General features: G+C 42.7%; 1 protein-coding gene across 1 annotated transcript in view; it reads right to left on the bottom strand.

The window, feature by feature from the left end:
• Positions 1–18,484, bottom strand: part of LOC126484339 (1-acylglycerol-3-phosphate O-acyltransferase ABHD5-like) — a 103,259-nt gene that overhangs the window by 83,228 nt on the left and 1,547 nt on the right. Inside the window, exon 4 of the mRNA XM_050107792.1 lies at positions 17,767–17,941. Within this exon, the coding sequence (XP_049963749.1) occupies positions 17,767–17,941 (175 nt within the window). The remainder of the gene's footprint in view (positions 1–17,766; positions 17,942–18,484) is intronic.

The raw sequence follows: 18,484 nt of genomic DNA, 5'->3' as shown, positions 1-18,484 counted from the left end.
TAAAAGATTAATTTAAAGTAATTTAGAAATTTACTGAAAGTAACACAAGAAGTACAAGTGTTGCAATGTCTTTAGGAAGACGAGACACAAGTAGTTAAATGCTTTTTATTCTGATGATTAATATTCAAATTTACATGCGGTTACACATGTCAGCATTCTGTATTCTCTCTCCTTTTCTTTAGTTATTACTGCTTTATCTCTCAACAATTAGATGCAGAAGATGGTTGGCATGTGTCTGACAGGATTACAGGGAAGAGTAAGCTGTAAATCTGTCATGGAAATATGTCACTGTTTGCCTTGTGATCTTTTGAAGCTTAACAAAAACACAAAAAGGGATAGCAAGACTGTAGTTGAAATTATTACCCTGCCACAAGCTCCTCTCCAGCACTAACCTCTTCATCCCACAGTAACACTTGCACCCAACAGCCTCAAATAATTTGTTGTAGGTACTCCAATCTCTGTCTTGCCCTACAGTTTTTACCCTCTACGGCTCTCTATAATACCATGGACATCATTTGCTGATATCTTAACACAAGTCCTATCAGACTGTCCCTTCTTCTTGTCAGTCTTTTCTGTATGTTCCCTTCTTTGCCGATTCTGTGGAGAACTGTTTATGAATGTTACTATTGTCTTCCAAGTGTGACTGATCACTGTAAATAAACCTCACAAGGGAGCCAATGTACTGTGTAGCTATTATTAGCATACTCAATTGTTTAAAGACCTGTCTGCATGAGATTCTAGAGTGGGCACCATATTTAATACTTATTACATGCTTCTAAACAATTTCTTACTCAATGATGAGTTACCCCAGACTATAATGTATCCAGTGACTCAACCCGGATTCTCTACAGAATTGAACACCCTTGGGTAAAACAGCTTCATACATCTTATTACTATACAAACGAGTAAATCTGTTATATATTAGATGTTAAACATGTAAAACCTTTACAGCTGAAGACAGAAAATCCTAATTATGCTGGGTTTCACTAGCTTCAAATTATGCACTGGATGAGTATAGTCTGGGAATTTGCATTTCATTGTAAGGAAAGCTAGTTTTTCATGCATCTCAATGTTTATGATGTCATATCTCCCAAAACATATGTCACACAAAAATATAATTTTGCAGGTACATTCAGTGGTATGTGTGGATAACGACTGCAAAATGTGTTACAAACGGAGTTAGCAGCAAAGAAGTAATATATGAAAATATTGTTTCTGATGGTTAAGTTTGACTGCAAGGACAGTGAAAATGTAGTAAGTATAAACCTCTCCCCGTTCATTGCTTTGTGGAGGATTTTAGCAAGAAAAGTTTCAAAAACATTTGAAATCATGTGTTAAGTTCGAAAAGACTGCTATATGTCTCAGCTTTAGGCCAAAGGCGTTCTTCTGAAGTAGAAAACACACACACACACACACACACACACACACACACACAATGGTCACTGTGGCCAAACTGAGCTGTAACTGCACCCAATGGGACCAGCAATCTGGTGGTGGGGGTTCGAAGGAAACATGGGGACGGGAGGGGGTGGATAGCAAGTCTGGTTGGGGAAAGGTGTATAGTACTGTTTGAGCATGCAGGGACATGGTGTTGACAGGAAGGGCTTCTAGGTGCAGTCGGGAAGCTGGAAGGGAGAGGGGCAAAGGAGAGAAGTAGAGAAGGGAAAAGGGTGTGTTGGTGAAATAGGAGGCAGTGTTGTGATGGAGTGGGAGCAGAGTAGGGGTTGGGTAAGTAGAGGACTCAGACCAGCAAAGGTTGAGGCCAGGGGGGTACAGGAACATATGCTATATTGCAGGGAGAGTTCCCCCTGTGCCACTCAGAAAAGTTGGTGTTGGTAGGAAGGATCCAGAGGACACAGACTAAAATTTGTCACATTTTCATTTCAAAGTTCTGATTTTATCCATAACACACAATTTAAAAGCTTAGACATTAAAGAAGATCTTTAAACTGCGACTTTCAGTTCTGTTTCCTATCGATTTTAATACCTAATAATTTGAATCACTGTTTTTTATTGTTCACCCTGTGTGTTCTTTATAACGGTGCAATAATGCCTGGTGCAGTGCAGAATTTCTTGTAATGTGTTTTATTTAAGTTTAGTGAGAGTCTATTTGCAGAGAACCACTTCCTAATTTTCAAGAAAATTTTATTTAATTTTCAAATGTTGAAATTCTTCAATAGGTTTGATCTTGAGTCAGAAAAAAGAACTATTTCTGATTCTTGGACATATGATGCAACTATATGTCAAATTAAAAATTATTGCTACATCTATTCAGAAAGAAAGAGAAAGAAAATGAATATTAAAATTTTAGACAGAAGAAGACATCCTAAATAACAGCTCCCAATCATCATTGAATCTAGCTTTTCCTACTCTCAGAAATTTCTTCGTGCTGATAAATGAAAGTCGGTCAGTGAATTTCACATGCCTTGGATCACTTGCATGATAAACAGCAATGATACGAAGAGAGTTATTTTACATTAACATCACAAATTAATTTGTAAATATGCATACGTGAATTAGTAATTCCTACGCACCACCTTGCCAAAGCAAGTTTGGTACCTCAAAAAACAACCACGAAAGCACATAGTCACCTCAAACCTCATCGATGAATGAGCAACACCGATGAATCCGCATGCAGAAACATTTCGCTTTGCTGCCACGACTATTCTTCTACTTACAGCCAAGCACAGCAAAGCTCAGCCTAGTCCGTGACCATCAACTAAGGTGTCAGCATCGTCTTCCAGTAGGCCAGCTGTGTGACCAATGTTTAATCCAGAACTCTATGTGAAAGTTACTGTTAAACATACTCTGAGTGAGACTTGTATTTTTTTCTGTGTCAAGTGACATGTTAAGGTTCACAGACAGCCATTAAATACTCATGACATTCCTGTGGAAATAATTTGTAACAAAGTTAAGTAATTCTAATTAACTATATTATAATACAGTGAACTATCAATAATATTAAGAAAAGGATAGATTGCTACTCACCATAAAGGTGACATGTTGAATTCCAGACGGGCGCAACTAAAAGACTGTTATAACTACTAAAAGACTGATTTAACTGTTACGAACTTATCTTTTGGCTGAAGTCTTCTTCAGAAACGAAAACACACACGCACACACACATTCACACAAGCAAGCACATCTCGTGCATACATGACTGCTCCCTCCCACAGCTGCGGCCAGAATGCAATGGTGTGTTGAGCACAATTAGCACTCTGGAATTCGATGGGTTGGGGGATGAGGAAGGGTAGCAGAAGAATGCACTGGTGTGTTGAGCACAATTAGCACTCTGGAATTCGATGGGGTGGGGGATGAGGAAGGGTAGCAGGAAATGGTGGGAGGAGAAAGGGGGAGAGAGATAGCAAGGATGGGTGCGAGGAGAAGAGTAAGTGCTGCCTCACAGAATTTTCATGGACTAGACAGTTGCCAGCAAGGCTGTCTGGCATTGCATCAGGGTCAGTGGGGCGGGCGGGAAGGGGGGGGGGGGCAATGGGAAGTGGAAAAGGAGAGCAACAGAGGGGGGAAAAGACTTGTGGCACTGGGTGAGAATGGAGCACAATGAGCACAGAGGATGTGAATTGGGAGGAGTGACGGGACAATGGGGACACAAACTTTTGGGTTAGGGTGAGTGCAGCAGATTAACTTATGGTGAGACAGGGATGATTTCAGGTGCGGAAAATTATGACACAACTCCAATCTGTGCAGTTCAGAAAAGCTAGTAGCGGTGGAGAGGATCCAGATGCCCGGATAGTGAAGATGCCACTGAAATCAAGCATGTTAATTCAGTTACATGTTGTGCCAAAAGGTGGTCAAATTTGCTCTTGGCCACAGTCCAGCAGTGTTCGTAAATCCCAGTGGAGAGCTGTGTGATAGTAAGACTAATATAAAAAGCTGCACAAGGATTACAGTAGTGCTGGTATATGACTTGGCTGCTTTCAAATGTGGTGTGTCCTCTGACAGGTTAGGATAAACCTGTGAGAAGAATGGAATAGGAAGTGCAGGGTGGGTGGATTGGGCAAATCTTGCACCTGGGTCTTCCACAGCGATATGATCCCTGTGGCAAGGTGTTGAGAATGAGAGTGGCATAGGAATGGATACTATTGGAGGCTGGGTGTGCAATGAACACCACTTTAGGAGGGATGGGAAAGATCACTGGTAGGAAGTCCCTTGTTCCAGGGCATAATGATAGATAATCAAAGCCCTGACATAGAATGTGATTCAGTTGTTCCAGACCGGGGTGGTATTGGGTAACAGATGGGGTGCTCTTTTATAGTTGGTTCTTGGGGCTGGTGGGAGGATTGGTGGGTGGGCACAGTTAATCTGTTTGCGGGCAAGATTTGGGGGATAGTGCTTGTCTGTGAAGGCCTCTGTGAGGTTTTCAGCATATTGGGCAAGGGAGTTGTTCTCACTGCAGATATCCCATCCCCAAGTGGCTAACCTGTATGGGAAGAATTTTTTTACGTTGAAGTGATGGCAGCTGACGAAATGCAGGTACTGTTGGTGGTTGGTTGATTTAATATGTACAGAGTCGCAGATGGAGCCATCAGAGAGGAAGAGGTCAATGTACAGGAAGGTGGAATGCTGGGTTGAGGAAGACCAGGTGAAGCACATGGGAGAGAAAGTGTTCAATGAAATGATAATTAAATCAAGACCCTAAGCTGTTGACAGGCATTGATACACATCAACGCGGACTGTTGAAAACGTGTGCCCCGACCAGGACTCGAATCCAGGATCTCCTGCTTACATGGCAGATGCTCTATCCATCTGAGCCACCGAGTGCACAGAGGATAGTGTGACTGCAGGGATTTATCCCTTGCACACTCCCCGGGAGACCTGCATTCCCATCTTAATGTCCACACACTACATTCGTAGTGCCCCTGTCCATTACACTCATTACTCGTGGCAGACAATCTTACCGAGTCCTGTAAGAGTTTGGGCAATGCATGTGCATCCAGCACAGAAGAAGAAGTTCAATGGTATCTGTTCTTATGGACATGTCCGAAAGAACAGATACCATCTTCATACAGTTAAGGCTAACCGGCCATTGACCATCTTCTGTGCGGATGCACATGCATTGCCCAAACTCTTATGGGACTCGATAAGATTGTCTGCCGTGAGTAATGAGTGTAATGGGCTGGGGCACTATGAATGTAATGTGTGGACATTAAGTTTGGAATGTGGGTCTCACAGGGAGCGTGCAAGGGAGAAATCCCTGCATTTGCACTATCCTCTGTGCCCTGGGTGGCTCAGATGGATAGAGCATCTGTCATGTAAGCAGGAGATCTTGGGTTCAAGTCCCGGTCAGAGCACATATTTTCAACTGTCCCCGTTGATGTATATCAAGACCTGCAACAGCTTAGGGTCTTGATTTAATGATCATTTCATTCTAAGAGAGCTGCATGGTCACTGACGGTATCTGTTCTTTTGGACATGTCTGAAAGAACAGATACCATCTTCATATAGAAGGTGTTCAGGTTGTGAAAGGATGAGGACAGGGTATTTTTGCGTCAAGTCCAGACCATGAATATATTGTCAATGATCCTGAACCAGACAAGGGGTTTGGAGTTTTGGGAGGCTGGGGAGGTTTCCTCTAGATTAGCCATAAACGTGCTGCCACAGGAGGGTGCCATGCAGGTGACCATGACTGCCGCGGACTTGTTTGTGTGAAGAGCAGAGATCCATGCGGTAAAAGGGTGGGGATGGTGGAGAGTCTCTTTGATGGGAAGCTAGGTTTTGGGCAATTAGTTGGAAGTGTTTGTCAATGAGGCCCGAAATTCTTTCAGAGGATACAACAACCAGCTACAATGGGACATCCAGGATTTTGGGGTTTGTTGATTTTGGGAAGCATGTAGAAGGAGAGTGTGTTGGGTATTACAGGGGTGAGGTGAGAAATGGAGTCGGGGTAGAGGTCTTAGAAAGGGCCTAGTCACCACCAAGGAATTCCATGTGCTCAAGCAACCCATGCACAGTGACAACTGGGTACACCACAAGAGCTTGCGGAGTTATAAGTAAGGCAGCCAGTATAATATTACCAGCAGAACTGAAGATGGCCAGAAGACTGCGCTGAAATATTGTGGTAGCACTTTACTGACATCCAGCAGTTCACCCAAAATTTTATGGAACAAATTAAAAATGTTTCATTACAACAGGATGTGTCCAAACTCTGGTACCCTACATTGCAACAGCTAAGAGTTTGAAAGTACTAGTGTTTCAAGGCAGTGAGTGAAATAACCAAATGGTGCTTAGCGGCAACCTAACACATTTTTGCCATAATTCTGCTACACTCTACCCTCAAAAGAAGACAAGTAGTAATCTTATTTCAGATACAGGTCAGTTAAAGAATCAGCCAAAAGTTTCTTGACATTCACAAGGAGGAGCTTCAGAAAACTATGGTAAACACAAATACAGCAGCTTATCTTTCCCAGTCACTGTGTATCCTATTAGAATTTCCAGTTTTCTGAACTATCATGTGGTTGACTACTTCCACAGAACTCTTTTAGTACAGTATATAGTTATATTGTTTCCATGTAAACAGCAGAACTCGTAGATTCTCAGACTGTAAGTTTTTCAACTTTAGGACGAACATCACAGCTGGCAAGCTTTTGTACTGAGGTGGCAGCAAACAAGCAGCTCTAGATCGAACTAGTAGTTTGCAGTTTATTTCATTAGACCCAACAATTTTGGGCACAGCAAAGGCTGCTATTTTACTTTACAGCCAGTCAAAAATTTAATGAACGTCACCCTCCCACTGCTCATATGGAGGGAGATGGTAAAACTTAGTACGACAACTTAATCTGTACTTTCAATGCCATAGTGTCTCTGAGTACAATTGCTACCTACTGATTCTGACATCAACTTTAACTCATGCAGCCTCAACAAATACATTCAGAAACAGTTTTCGACACCATAGTGGACATGCTTAAAGTTTCTGAAATGACTTGCAATAGACACCTTGGCAACATGACATTTTGCAAAATAGGAATAATGCTCTGTTCGTGCTCGATTGTGTTTCCTGGTGTGCTAATCATTTCTCATTTCTGCAGCCTATGCCAGCATCAAGATTCACTGAAGTATTAGCTTACCGAATGGTAGAAACATAAACTATCCAGGTTGTTCACTTGCTCCCGTCAGCAGGAAATACTGTTGGGTCATTCAGTGTCAGTCAAATCAACACACTAATTAAGTTTGGCGTTCTCAGATTTTGATGAAACTAGAAGTACGCACTGTCCCTACATAGTTATGAATGAAAACCATGGCTTAATAAATTTTTAAGCCCTGACTTTTCAAATTTTTATTAAAAACTGCTAAGCACTGCAGTAGTACACCTCTCGAACCAGATGAGATACACACTTGCAAATTGTGCCATATTAAAGCTCTTTAAGATGGCCTTTCATTTGGCATGAAACACGATAGGGTAAGAAAATAATTTTTTTTAAAAATTAAGTACATTTTAAATTTCTAAAAACTCCATATTTTTAAGATTTGAAAAAAAATTATGAAATTTCCTTGCACTAGACTCTTACACCTCTGAAAGTTTCATTCTGGCATCATCATGGGATCAATGTTGCAAAATTTTCAGGTTCCATGTGTTGTGCGAAAAATGGTTTTCATAGAGGTTCTACATTAAGAAATCACCAAATTAATTTCAAAAAATTTACTTCCAACATGACACTTATGAACAGCTGTGTATATCACAATTTCTTATAAACTGGAATTAACTGTAAAGGCTCTGTTGGTTTTGATCCTGTCATTTTCAGACAAGATGCATATTCGGCCTGTTGCAGTCACTGGGTTCATTCTCCTGGATATGGATGGAACTATGGGAGGCACCAACTTGGACACGGAAAGTACGGAGCGCCAGGAAGTTTTGGAAAAAATCGGGAGCAGACCCTGGAGACCCGACTCATACAATGTGGCAAGGATATGATGTCAACAGGTTGTGTTGTATGCTTTACACAAGTCAAAAAGACGGCAACCAGATGTTGGCATCTGCAAAAGGCTGTTCGGATGGCAGACTCGAGGGACACAAGATTATCAGTGGTAGAGTGACCCTGGCGGAAGCTGCCCTGACATGGAGACAGTAGGCCAAGTGACTCCAGGACCCGACCCGACCCAACCCAACTGCCGACACGCCATACATTCCAGCGGCTTACAAAGAATGTTGGTGAGGCTGATGGGCCAATAGCTATCCACATCAAGCAGATTTTTACTGGGTTTGAGCACTGGTATGGTGGTACTCTCCCACCATTGGGATGGAAAGACGTCATCACACCAGATCTGGTTGAAGATGACGAGGATATGTAGCTTGTAGTCAGATGAGAGATGTTTAATCATATGGCTGTGAATCCGATCAGAAGCAGGAGCTGTGTTGGAGCAATGTGCAAGGGCACTGAGGAGCTCCCACTCTGTAAATGGGGTGTTATTTTGCAACTGACCGGCTGTTTACTATTTCTACAAGAAGATGTATTCAACATTTGTTAGAGAACATGGTAAAACAACAAAGGAGTACATGCATACTTAATGCCAATAATAGCCCTGCCACTTTAAAGAAGTATTACTTTCTACAATAAATTATTTTACTATTACATTACCTATTTATTTTCTTAACAACCCAATATAAACTATGGCATTACCAATGGTAAGAGTCCAACTAATACTACAAAAATGAACCACAAAGAGGTATGACCAAGATTAATACATATTTTCGGGCTACTGCAACCCCTGTACATCTAGAAAAATGGGAAGGTAACAATCCCCCACCCCAACACAGAAACAGTTTTTTTTTTAAATATAAAAACACTTATCACCTTCACAGCGATCTTCAGCACACAAATACATTTCTTGAATTGGTGATTCATTGCTGGAAATTTTTGTAGTCATCTGCAGCGGTAACTGATAGTTCATACTTAGTTATTTTATTCTTGCTTGCCCCCATCTGTTCCACCAAAGTGATGACTGGCTCACTGAGATGACTGTAAAAAACAACTGGGGTCACGCGCGCCCAAGTCAAAACAATAGAACACGAAGACAGAAAGGAGTTAAAAAAACAACGTTGCGTCAGTCCCAATGGACATAACAGAAGACAGCCAAAACCAGTCATGTAGAAAACGGACTAAAAAAAGACACCATACAGAATCAGAGGTCTAAAACTAAAAATTAAATGGCCATTGCCATATTGCTTTGATTGATAAAAAGTAAAATGTGGTCAACAGCCTGCACGTCATTTGCTAAAATGGCCAGTAACTCAGACGGCAAACCCAAGCGGCAATGTAAACAGTTAGAAAATTGGCAGTCCATCAGGATGTGGCGGACACTTAAAACTTGGGCGCAACATGTACAAAGTGGTGGGGTAGTGCCACTTACCAAATGACATTGGCTAAAAAGGCAGTGCCCAATACACAGCCTACTTAAAATAAGCTAATCCCAGTGGGAGGCCGAGAGGAGGTCATCCAAGCCACTGGGAAAGGCTTAATAAGCTGGACCTTATTCCCGTGAAGAGGCAATGTCAAAGGGACACCACCTCCTGACAGATGGCAACACAAAGATCATCGGAGGGAATATAGTAACTTGCGGGCTGAGGTACAAGGACTGCAGCCTTGGCAGTAACCTTGTTTCCTGGCAGACCGACATGACCAGGAACCCACAGAAACATCACACTGGCTCCGCAAAACTGACCAAGTGACAGTTTTCCTGGACCTGCTGCACTAAGGTAGGGGCAGTGCACAGCGCACATAGACTTTGAAGGGCGCTGAGTGAGTCTGAGCACAGGGCACTATCGAAAAGGCTGTGTCGCCAGACGTATTCCATGGCCTGATACAGGATGAAGAGCTTGACTGTAAGTGCTGAGCAGTGTGCCGGAAGCCAATATCAAAACACACGGGTGCCCATGACGAAGGCAAACCCGACCCCACAGTCAGTCTGGGAGCCATCAGTGTGTACGAAGGTACTATCTCAAAGTTCCATGTGAAGGTCATGAACCTGAAGGCAACAGACTGAGGCTGGAGTAGTCTCCTTAGGAAGCGAACGAAGCCAACTTGGTGAAGGGTTCACACCCATCGGGAAAGGTGCAGTTAGTGTGAAGTTAAGCTGCCTTAGCAAGTGCCGAAAGCGGACTCCAGGAGGTAACAGAAAAGAGCGACGCGCCCCATACTGGTGATCAAAGGAATTATCAAAGGAGGAGGCAAAGGATGGGTGGCCACACATGGCAGACAAATGGCACGCATACCCGCTGAGAAGAAAGTCACAGCGGTAGGACAGTGGAAGTTCAGCAGCTTCAGCATACAGACTCTCAACCGGGCTAGCGTAAAAAGCGCCCGTGGCCAAACAGATGCCACAACAGTGGATAGTGTTGAGACGGCATAAGATGGATGGACATGCTGACACACAAACTAAGCAATTGTAGTACAAACAGAGGCGGGTGGTTCAATCGGTATCCTAGGAAGTACCATTGAGGACACATAGGACGCTGGGGAACTGTGTACAGCGGGCTTCGAGGTAAGACACATGGGAGGACCAAGAGTGTTTCCTATCAAGTATGAGCCCCAGGAATTTCGTAGTTTCAATGAACAGAAGAGCCCAACATGTAAAGATGGTGGGAGAAACCAATTGTGTCACCAGAAATTCATAGACAGTTTTGTTCGTGTAAAAGCGAAAGCCACTGTCGATGCTCCAGGAGTAAAGATGATCAAGCCCGCACTGGAGACACTGCTCAGTGAGACAGATCCACAGAGAACAGCAACAAATGGCGAAATTGTCAACAAAAAGGGAGCTGGAGATGCCTGGTGGGAGACAGGCCATTACAGGGTTAATGGCGATAGCAAAGAGGACGATACTCAGGACGGAACCCTGAGGCACACCACTTTCCTGGATAAAGGTGTCCGACAAGGCAGAACCCACATGCACCTTGAAAACTCTGTCTGTTAAAAATGTCTGACGCAGGGCAGACGGCCACGGAAGCCCCATGTGTAAAGAGTACAGAGGATACCAGTTCTCCAGCATGTGTTGTAGGCCTTCTCCAAATCAAAAAACACGGCCACAGTCTGGAATTTCCTCAGAAAACCATTCATGACATGGGTGGACAAAGTAACGAGATGGTCAACTACAGAACGCCACACTCGAAATCCACACTGTGCATTCGTCAGTAAATTGCAAGACTCGAGCCACCACAGCAGCCACGCATGAATCATACGTTCCATCACCTTGCAAACGCAGCCGATAAGAGAGAAGGAGCAGCAGTTAGAAGGAAGGTTTTTGTTCTTATCGGGCATAGGTATGGGTATGATGGTAGCTTCATGCCAGCATCCGAGAAATGTCCTCTCTGCCCAAATGCGGTTGAACAAATTAAGCAGAAACTGCTTGTCCGCAAAAGAAAGGTGCTGCAACATCTGAATGTGGATGGCGTCTGGTGTTGGGGCGGAGGATCAGAACGAAGTGAGAGCAAGATCTAGCTCCCTCATAATAAAGGCGGCATTGTAGCACTCAAAATTCAGAGAAGAGAAGGGAATCGTGCGAGCCTCCTCCACTTGTTTCCAGTGGAGGAAGGCAGGGTGAAAGTGGAAAGAACTCGAAACTCCTGCAAAATGGCAGCCTAAGGTGTTGGATATAGCAATAGGATCCACGAGGACATCGTCTGATACTGTCAGGCCAGAAATTGGGGAATGGTTCTTGATCCCAGAGAGCCGTCGGAGGTTGGCCCACATGACGGAATAGGGGATGGAACTGTTAAAAGAACTAGTGAATGAAATCCAGCTAGCTTTTTTGCTGTCTCGAAGAATGCAATGACACTTTGCATGCATCTGTTTATAATGAATGCAGTTCATCATTGTAGGATGAACGTTAAAATGCGGAGAGCACATCTCTGAGCCTGAACTGTGTCACAGCATACCTCAGTCCACCAGGTGACTGGGACATGACGTGGTAAAGAGGAAGAGCAAGGAATGGAACATCCTGCAGCCGTAAGGATAAAGTTTGTGAGATATTTCACCTGGTCATCACAACTCAGGAAATCTTGTTCTTCAAAGATCGCCATGCAGGAGTAAAGCTGCCAGTCAGCATTAGTAAGTTGCCATTTGGGTGTGCATGCAGGTGGGGTAGGAGTCAGTAATCCAAATAGAGAACGTGACCAACAGTATGACCTGCTTTGTGTTTGACCTCAACTGACAAGCTCTGTTTCAGTGAAGTGATACTGTCTCCCATGGGCTTGATGTTATTTGGTGTCAGGATCATAACCATGGCATGCTAACTTGTCACTAGTAACAATCATGGGAAACAATTCTGGGTCAGTTTTATATCGTTATTTCAAAGTTCATTCTCAGCACTCCTTTTTCTGGGGTCAGAATGAGAGGCAGAAATTTGGGAGTGATCATTCTTACTCCCAAATCTGTTAAATTTTGCTGTACTAAGTTCCAAGACAATCTAATCAACTGTGTTGTATATTCAAACAGTCTGTTATCAGCTTTCAAGCAAAAATACATGAATTTTCACAACATTTTTATATGTTTGGATAGCTGACGTGTATTCAGAACAAGTTTTGTTATCAACTGATGTGTTGCCATTACTGAAACTAGAAAGGAATTCATACATTTGAATTTTTCCTATAGTGTCTTTTCTGTAAATGGTTTTCGCATCCTAAATGGTTTTCGCATCCCAAGTTACTTTGGGTTTTTCCCCCCAAGCAGAAAGCAAGTTCAAAACAGCTGCTCACCCAACTTGTATACAATATTCTGGCCTGTCTCTGTGCCACACAGACTCCCAACCTCTTGATGCATACGTGTGGGTCACATCCATGGTGAAGACACTCTCTTGCTGAGCACGCCACCCAACATGACGTCTTTCATTTCAATGACTGCTTCACAGCCTATGCCATCTGGATCCATTCTGCCACCTCCAGATTTTCTGAACTGCACAGGTGGGAATGCCCCCACAGTACATCCTACATCCCCATAACCCTCCTGGCCTCAACCTTCGTTACTCATTGTCCTTACCCATCTAGCTCCTTCCCTGTTCCAGGACTACATAGCCCTCTGTTCCACCAACAGGCCCAATCTTTTTACTTCTCTCCTTTTCCATTAGCCCCTACCCTCCATCTAACCTGCACGCTCCCCCACCCCTACCCTGCTATCTGTCCCCCCCCCCCCCCCCCCCAAATCACAGCCTCCTTCTTACCCTCACCTGCTTGCTCTCCCATAATGCACTGCTGCTCACGGTCTCGCTCCAGCTGCCAGAGACTTTGGTCTCGTGTGCGTGTGTGTGTGTTTTTTTTCTATTTTCGACAAAGGCCTTGTTGGCTGAAAGCTAACTTTCTGACAGTCTTTTTGTTGTGTCTTTCTGTAACTCATCTTCACTATATGGTTACATTCGGTCAAGTTGGTTTGGCTGTTGCAACTCAATGCATCTACTACGTTGTGAGTTGTAACTTCGCTCCTAAATTGTCTACAAAACTGCATGTTATTCACTTACATTCCCAACCATAAAAAATTACTACAGAGGCAAAACAATTCACATTGGACAGACAAAACATTCCAGATGAGATATGAGCTGTACTGAATTCATAAGGAGTTGTGTAATACGTCTTTATGGAGAAAAATGCACACCACACACACTGCACCCAAGGTGGCACTTTTCTGGGAACTTTAGGTTGGTTTTGACAGTAAAGGGCCTGAAACACAAGGCTATCAGTCCCTTTTTCATTAGTAACACAGGTATTAGATTAAAACCATAACCCACAAGAATACTGTCAGCCAAAATCCAGGAAAGAAACAAAATGTGTAAAACTGTGTGTGCAACAATACTGAAGTAAAAAAATGAAAATACCAAGCAAAACTGAACACATTAACTAAAAGGGAAAAGTGACAGAAGGCTTTAAAACAACATAGCAGATGGCCTGGCTGATTGCAAGAACAGGGTGTCTACATGGACAAGGAAAAATAATTCCCAGATTTTTTCCGGTTGAAAATACACTTTTTCCGTGTTAAGTGACAGTATACTTTTTCTCGGCACTTATCAATCCTTTTATGGTTTTATACACCAGCGTGGAATTTCCCGGCACTTTAGAAAATGAAACTCAGGGGAAAAAACATGATTTGGAAAGATCTTTGATGTGCAGCAACATATACACTGCATATTTCCGTGTTACGATGGCATAAATTCGAATTCCACCAAACACCGCATGTTACCTTCTGAATCATTAAAATCGAGATTGCGACGCACTTTTGTAAGCCAGTCACAGCTCATGTCACCTGATCTCGCCACTTGATGACAGCATTTGACACGTGATGTAGTCAGTCAATAGCAAGAGCACTCTTAAGTAGCGCGAACACACAAATAAGAAAAATTAATGGCTTAAATTAATGTACAATTGTTGCTACAAGAAAAGAAAAGCTATCACATATAATATTGGTCTCTAAGATTAATAAGCTGCAAGAGAAGCTAAGCTTCCACATATATAGTTGACCTTTTTTTGCACATCATACATCACATAAATGTGCCAGTAAATTTTTTTAATAACGACGTAAATGTCTGATCTTCTGGGCTCGAAATTCTTCATATGGTCGTCCCCAAAGAGTTGATTTTTAAATGAGAGTCAAACACTCTGTGATTTTAGAAATTCGTCGTACACTCTCTCACATGGTTTATCTTACATAAAGGGAAATTTACTTTGAAAGTAACACTTTTCAAAGCAATATTCACAATATTTTTCCGTTACCTATTAGAAACGTACGTTTCAGCAGTTGCCACAGAGCACCAGATAACAGGCATCACTGCACTTGCGCAGCTACGATGATGCAGGAAGCCCGCATGTTCATACGTGTGAAACATTAAAAGATCTTGCATTAAAATGAATCTAATGTAAAAACCTGTCACGTCACGCTCATTGGAGGAAATTTGTTATTAAGAAGCACTGCACAGTCGTCCTAAAGCCTTTGACACACTTTGCTATTGGCAGACACTTGTATGAGCACTGTGTTTTGTTGTTGTATATGGCGCATTTTCTTTGCGACTTAAGTTTCAATTTCGTTTTTTTCTCTCGTTCATGTTTTGTTGCTGTAGTATTATTCTGCAGAAGCAGGATACAGTAAATTTTTTTGTTGGAGTATTGGTTCTTACCAGTCAAAATCACAAAAATTTAACTGAAAACTAAAACAATGAAAAATTCCCGGAACTCAAAAAGATTCCCGGGTTATTCCCGGATTTCCCAGTTGTCCTGGGTCGTAGACAACCTGAAGAATAAAAGGACAAGCCAGCCACTCTCCAACACACTAAAATCTCCAGCTCAAAAACACAAGGCAAGAGAAACATAGATGGCGAAAAGACAAACACCAAGTTGAGCAGACGGCACCAGGGGGAATGAGGAAGAGTTGGGTGAAGACCTGTGCGAGAAGGCCAGATGCCCACCCTCAGACTGAGCAATAACCGCCCCTCCCTCTCAAATAAAACTTAGAATTAGATCAGCCATTGGGGCATTGTCACCTAACAACCATAGGTAGTGTGTAAGGAAGGTTAAAAGTCCACCTCAGGGTAGCTAAATCTGGACAGTCTAACAAGATATGGACCACTGTCAGACGTAAACCACGACAACACTGAGGTAGGTCCTCACAACATAGCAGGTGACCATGATTCAGCCAAGTACAGCTAATGTGGAACAGACAAAAGACAATGGAGTCTTTGCGAGATGCTTGCATGGAGGACCTCCACACATTCGGCAACTCCCTTACCATAAGTAATTTATTCTGCACATTCAGGGAGTACCATTCTGATTCCGGAAACTGAACACTTTGTGTTGTAATACCGATTGAAGATCAAATTCCAGTAGGCTGATCTCTGGACCCAGTTTACAAGTAGCCTCTTTGGCTAGCCTGTTGGGATTCCTGTGTGTCTCACGATCCATACAAAGACCACTGACCTTCCACGTTGTTCGAGGATGTAAACAGACTCTTGGATGGTCATAACCAACGGATGGCGAGAGTAGCACTGGTCAAGAGTTCGTAAGGCAATCAAGGAGTCGCTACAAATGAGTAAGGATTCCTCGGCACAGGGACGGATATGCTGAAGAGTGCGAGAGATAGCTACCAGCTCTGCAGTGAAAATGGCAAGGAGCACTGTTGAGCATGTCCAGCATGAGCATCAACTGTTGACCAATCTGTGTAAGCTATCTCTGAACCTCAGGTCATGTCAAGAATAGACAGGAACAAGCAGTGTAGGGCTGCAGAATGTACTGAGTCATTTGGGACTTGTGAGAGGTCCAGACGAATCTGTCATTGAGGTATACACCATGGAGGTGTACATGAGTGAATGAGGAGGATAGGTGGTAGAGGGAAAGACTTGAGCTAAGTGAGAAGGCACCAGACACAGAATGCAATTGTAATCTCCGATCTGGGCCACTGTTGCAGGAGATGAATCACCATGTTAGGGAAAATGAGACAGTAGTCCGGATGTTTAGGCATGCTGCAAATATGCACAGTATAATTTGCAGGCATATTTTTCTGCCTGATCTGCAATGGAGGAGCCCCAGCTTTCATGAGTAGGCTTTTCACAGTGCTCATTCAGAAAGGTCCCATCGCAAGTCAAACTCCACAGTGAAGTAAAGGGACCAGCATCTGCAATGCCGAGGGTGATGCTGAACTATACACCAGGCTCCCATAATCAAGATGGGACTGCGCAAGGGCTTCGTACAGATGCAACAGTGTACTGCGGTGTGCTCACCGACCAGCGTGACTCTGGCATCAAAGAATGTAAATGTGCTGCCAGTACTTTTGCTTAAGCTGACGAAGATGGGGAAATCAAGTTAAGTGGGTGTTGAAAACCAGTCGTAAAAAGCAATAAGAGCCCATGACATTAATGCGATGGTCATCAACATAAAGTTGTGCATGCGGGTGAACCGTACGACAATGACACAAGTGTATGACCCAAGTCTTGGGGGTTGCAAACTGAAAGCCATGGGTGAGGGCCCATGACTGCACCTTTTGTATGGTTTCTTGCGGTCAACATTCAGCCACACCAATAGTAGATGAGTAAAAGGAAATACAAGGATACTTTTGTGTAGCGACTCGTACATAAAGGCTTGATCTTATTATCTTTTACACTTCAATAATCAAGTTCAGCCAGGACACACATAAAAACTAGTAGTCAGGAAATTTACTCCTCCACTTCCGTTTCTCGTGCCGTAGCCACATAATGCTGGTGATGAAACTGTTTCCACTGAACTGATTTGTACCTTTACCTTTGAGTTGAGAGCTACACCATGAACATGACTTAGCAACTTCGGTTAAAAAAAATTAGTAGTGTTGGACTGTGCAGAACAGATTCTGTATCTGCAATGGGGGGGCATTTACTGTCAAGTAGATAAGAACCTCACAATAATAATACAAAATTGAAACGGTCTATAATAAACTATACAGCAAAACACAGCCAGAAGAAATATGTAATATTCGACTACAAATTGTCGTGATAAGTTCAAATGGCTCTGAGCACTATGGGACTTAACTTCTGAGGTCATCAGTCCCCTAGAATTTAGAACTACTTAAACCTAACTAACGTAAGGACATCACACACATCCATGTCCGAGGCAGGATTCGAACCTGCGACCGTAACGTTAGCGCGGTTTCAGACTGTAGCGCCTAGAACCGCTCGGCCACCCCGGCCGGCGTTGTGATAAGTACAATAGAAATAGGAAAGAGAGTCTGAAAATCAATAGAATAGCTCAAGTCATAAATTAATTGTTTTATATTGCCAATAATTTTAATGGAGTTTGAAAAACGAACTCTACCTGTTTGGATAGGTCAGTGAATATGATGCAGCAAGGAACCCGCCCATGCTGTGTCCAAGTAAAATCATTTTTTCCAGTTTCATTTCACGACGCCACTCCTCCACAGAACGAACAAACTGCTGCTCTGCTTCCAATGCATCTGAACTAAAATTTGGTCTTGAACTCCTGCCAAAGCCTGCATCGTAACACATTTAATCAAATCCAGTTCCATTACTTCCATGAAACAATTCTATAATCAAGATCTTTTTAATGTACTTCAGCACAGTATTCAGTTACATCAAAACAAACAAGATACAGTTAAATTTATATTTATTATTCTCATGACTTTTAATAGAATAAACAGCATATCTAAACAAAGAAGGCTCTTTCTGTGGCTTCCCTATTGTTTCCAACAAATATATTTTGTGTGTGTGTGTGTGTGTTGAAGGCCTTAACGGCCGAAGGCTATAAATTGCAAGTGTCTTTTTGTCGTGCCTAACTGTGACTCAGCATCCCCACTATATGGTAAGTAGCAACTTTCCTTTTCATAATATTGTCAACATGTACTTACTTATTTTATTATGACTGTCAATGTATTCCAAGTTATACTGGTGTATTCTTTTGTAAATGGACAGATAAAAAAATCTTTTTACAAGCAGCAGCACAACACACATATAAAATGTATTACAATTTGCAAGCTGCCGTTGCCAGTGGCTCCTCCTACTGGTTGAAGGGTTGA

This window comes from Schistocerca serialis, chromosome 6 (genome assembly GCF_023864345.2).
Source record: "Schistocerca serialis cubense isolate TAMUIC-IGC-003099 chromosome 6, iqSchSeri2.2, whole genome shotgun sequence".
Classification (NCBI taxonomy): Eukaryota; Metazoa; Arthropoda; class Insecta; order Orthoptera; family Acrididae; genus Schistocerca; species Schistocerca serialis.
This window is presented reverse-complemented; position numbering and strand designations above follow the sequence as displayed.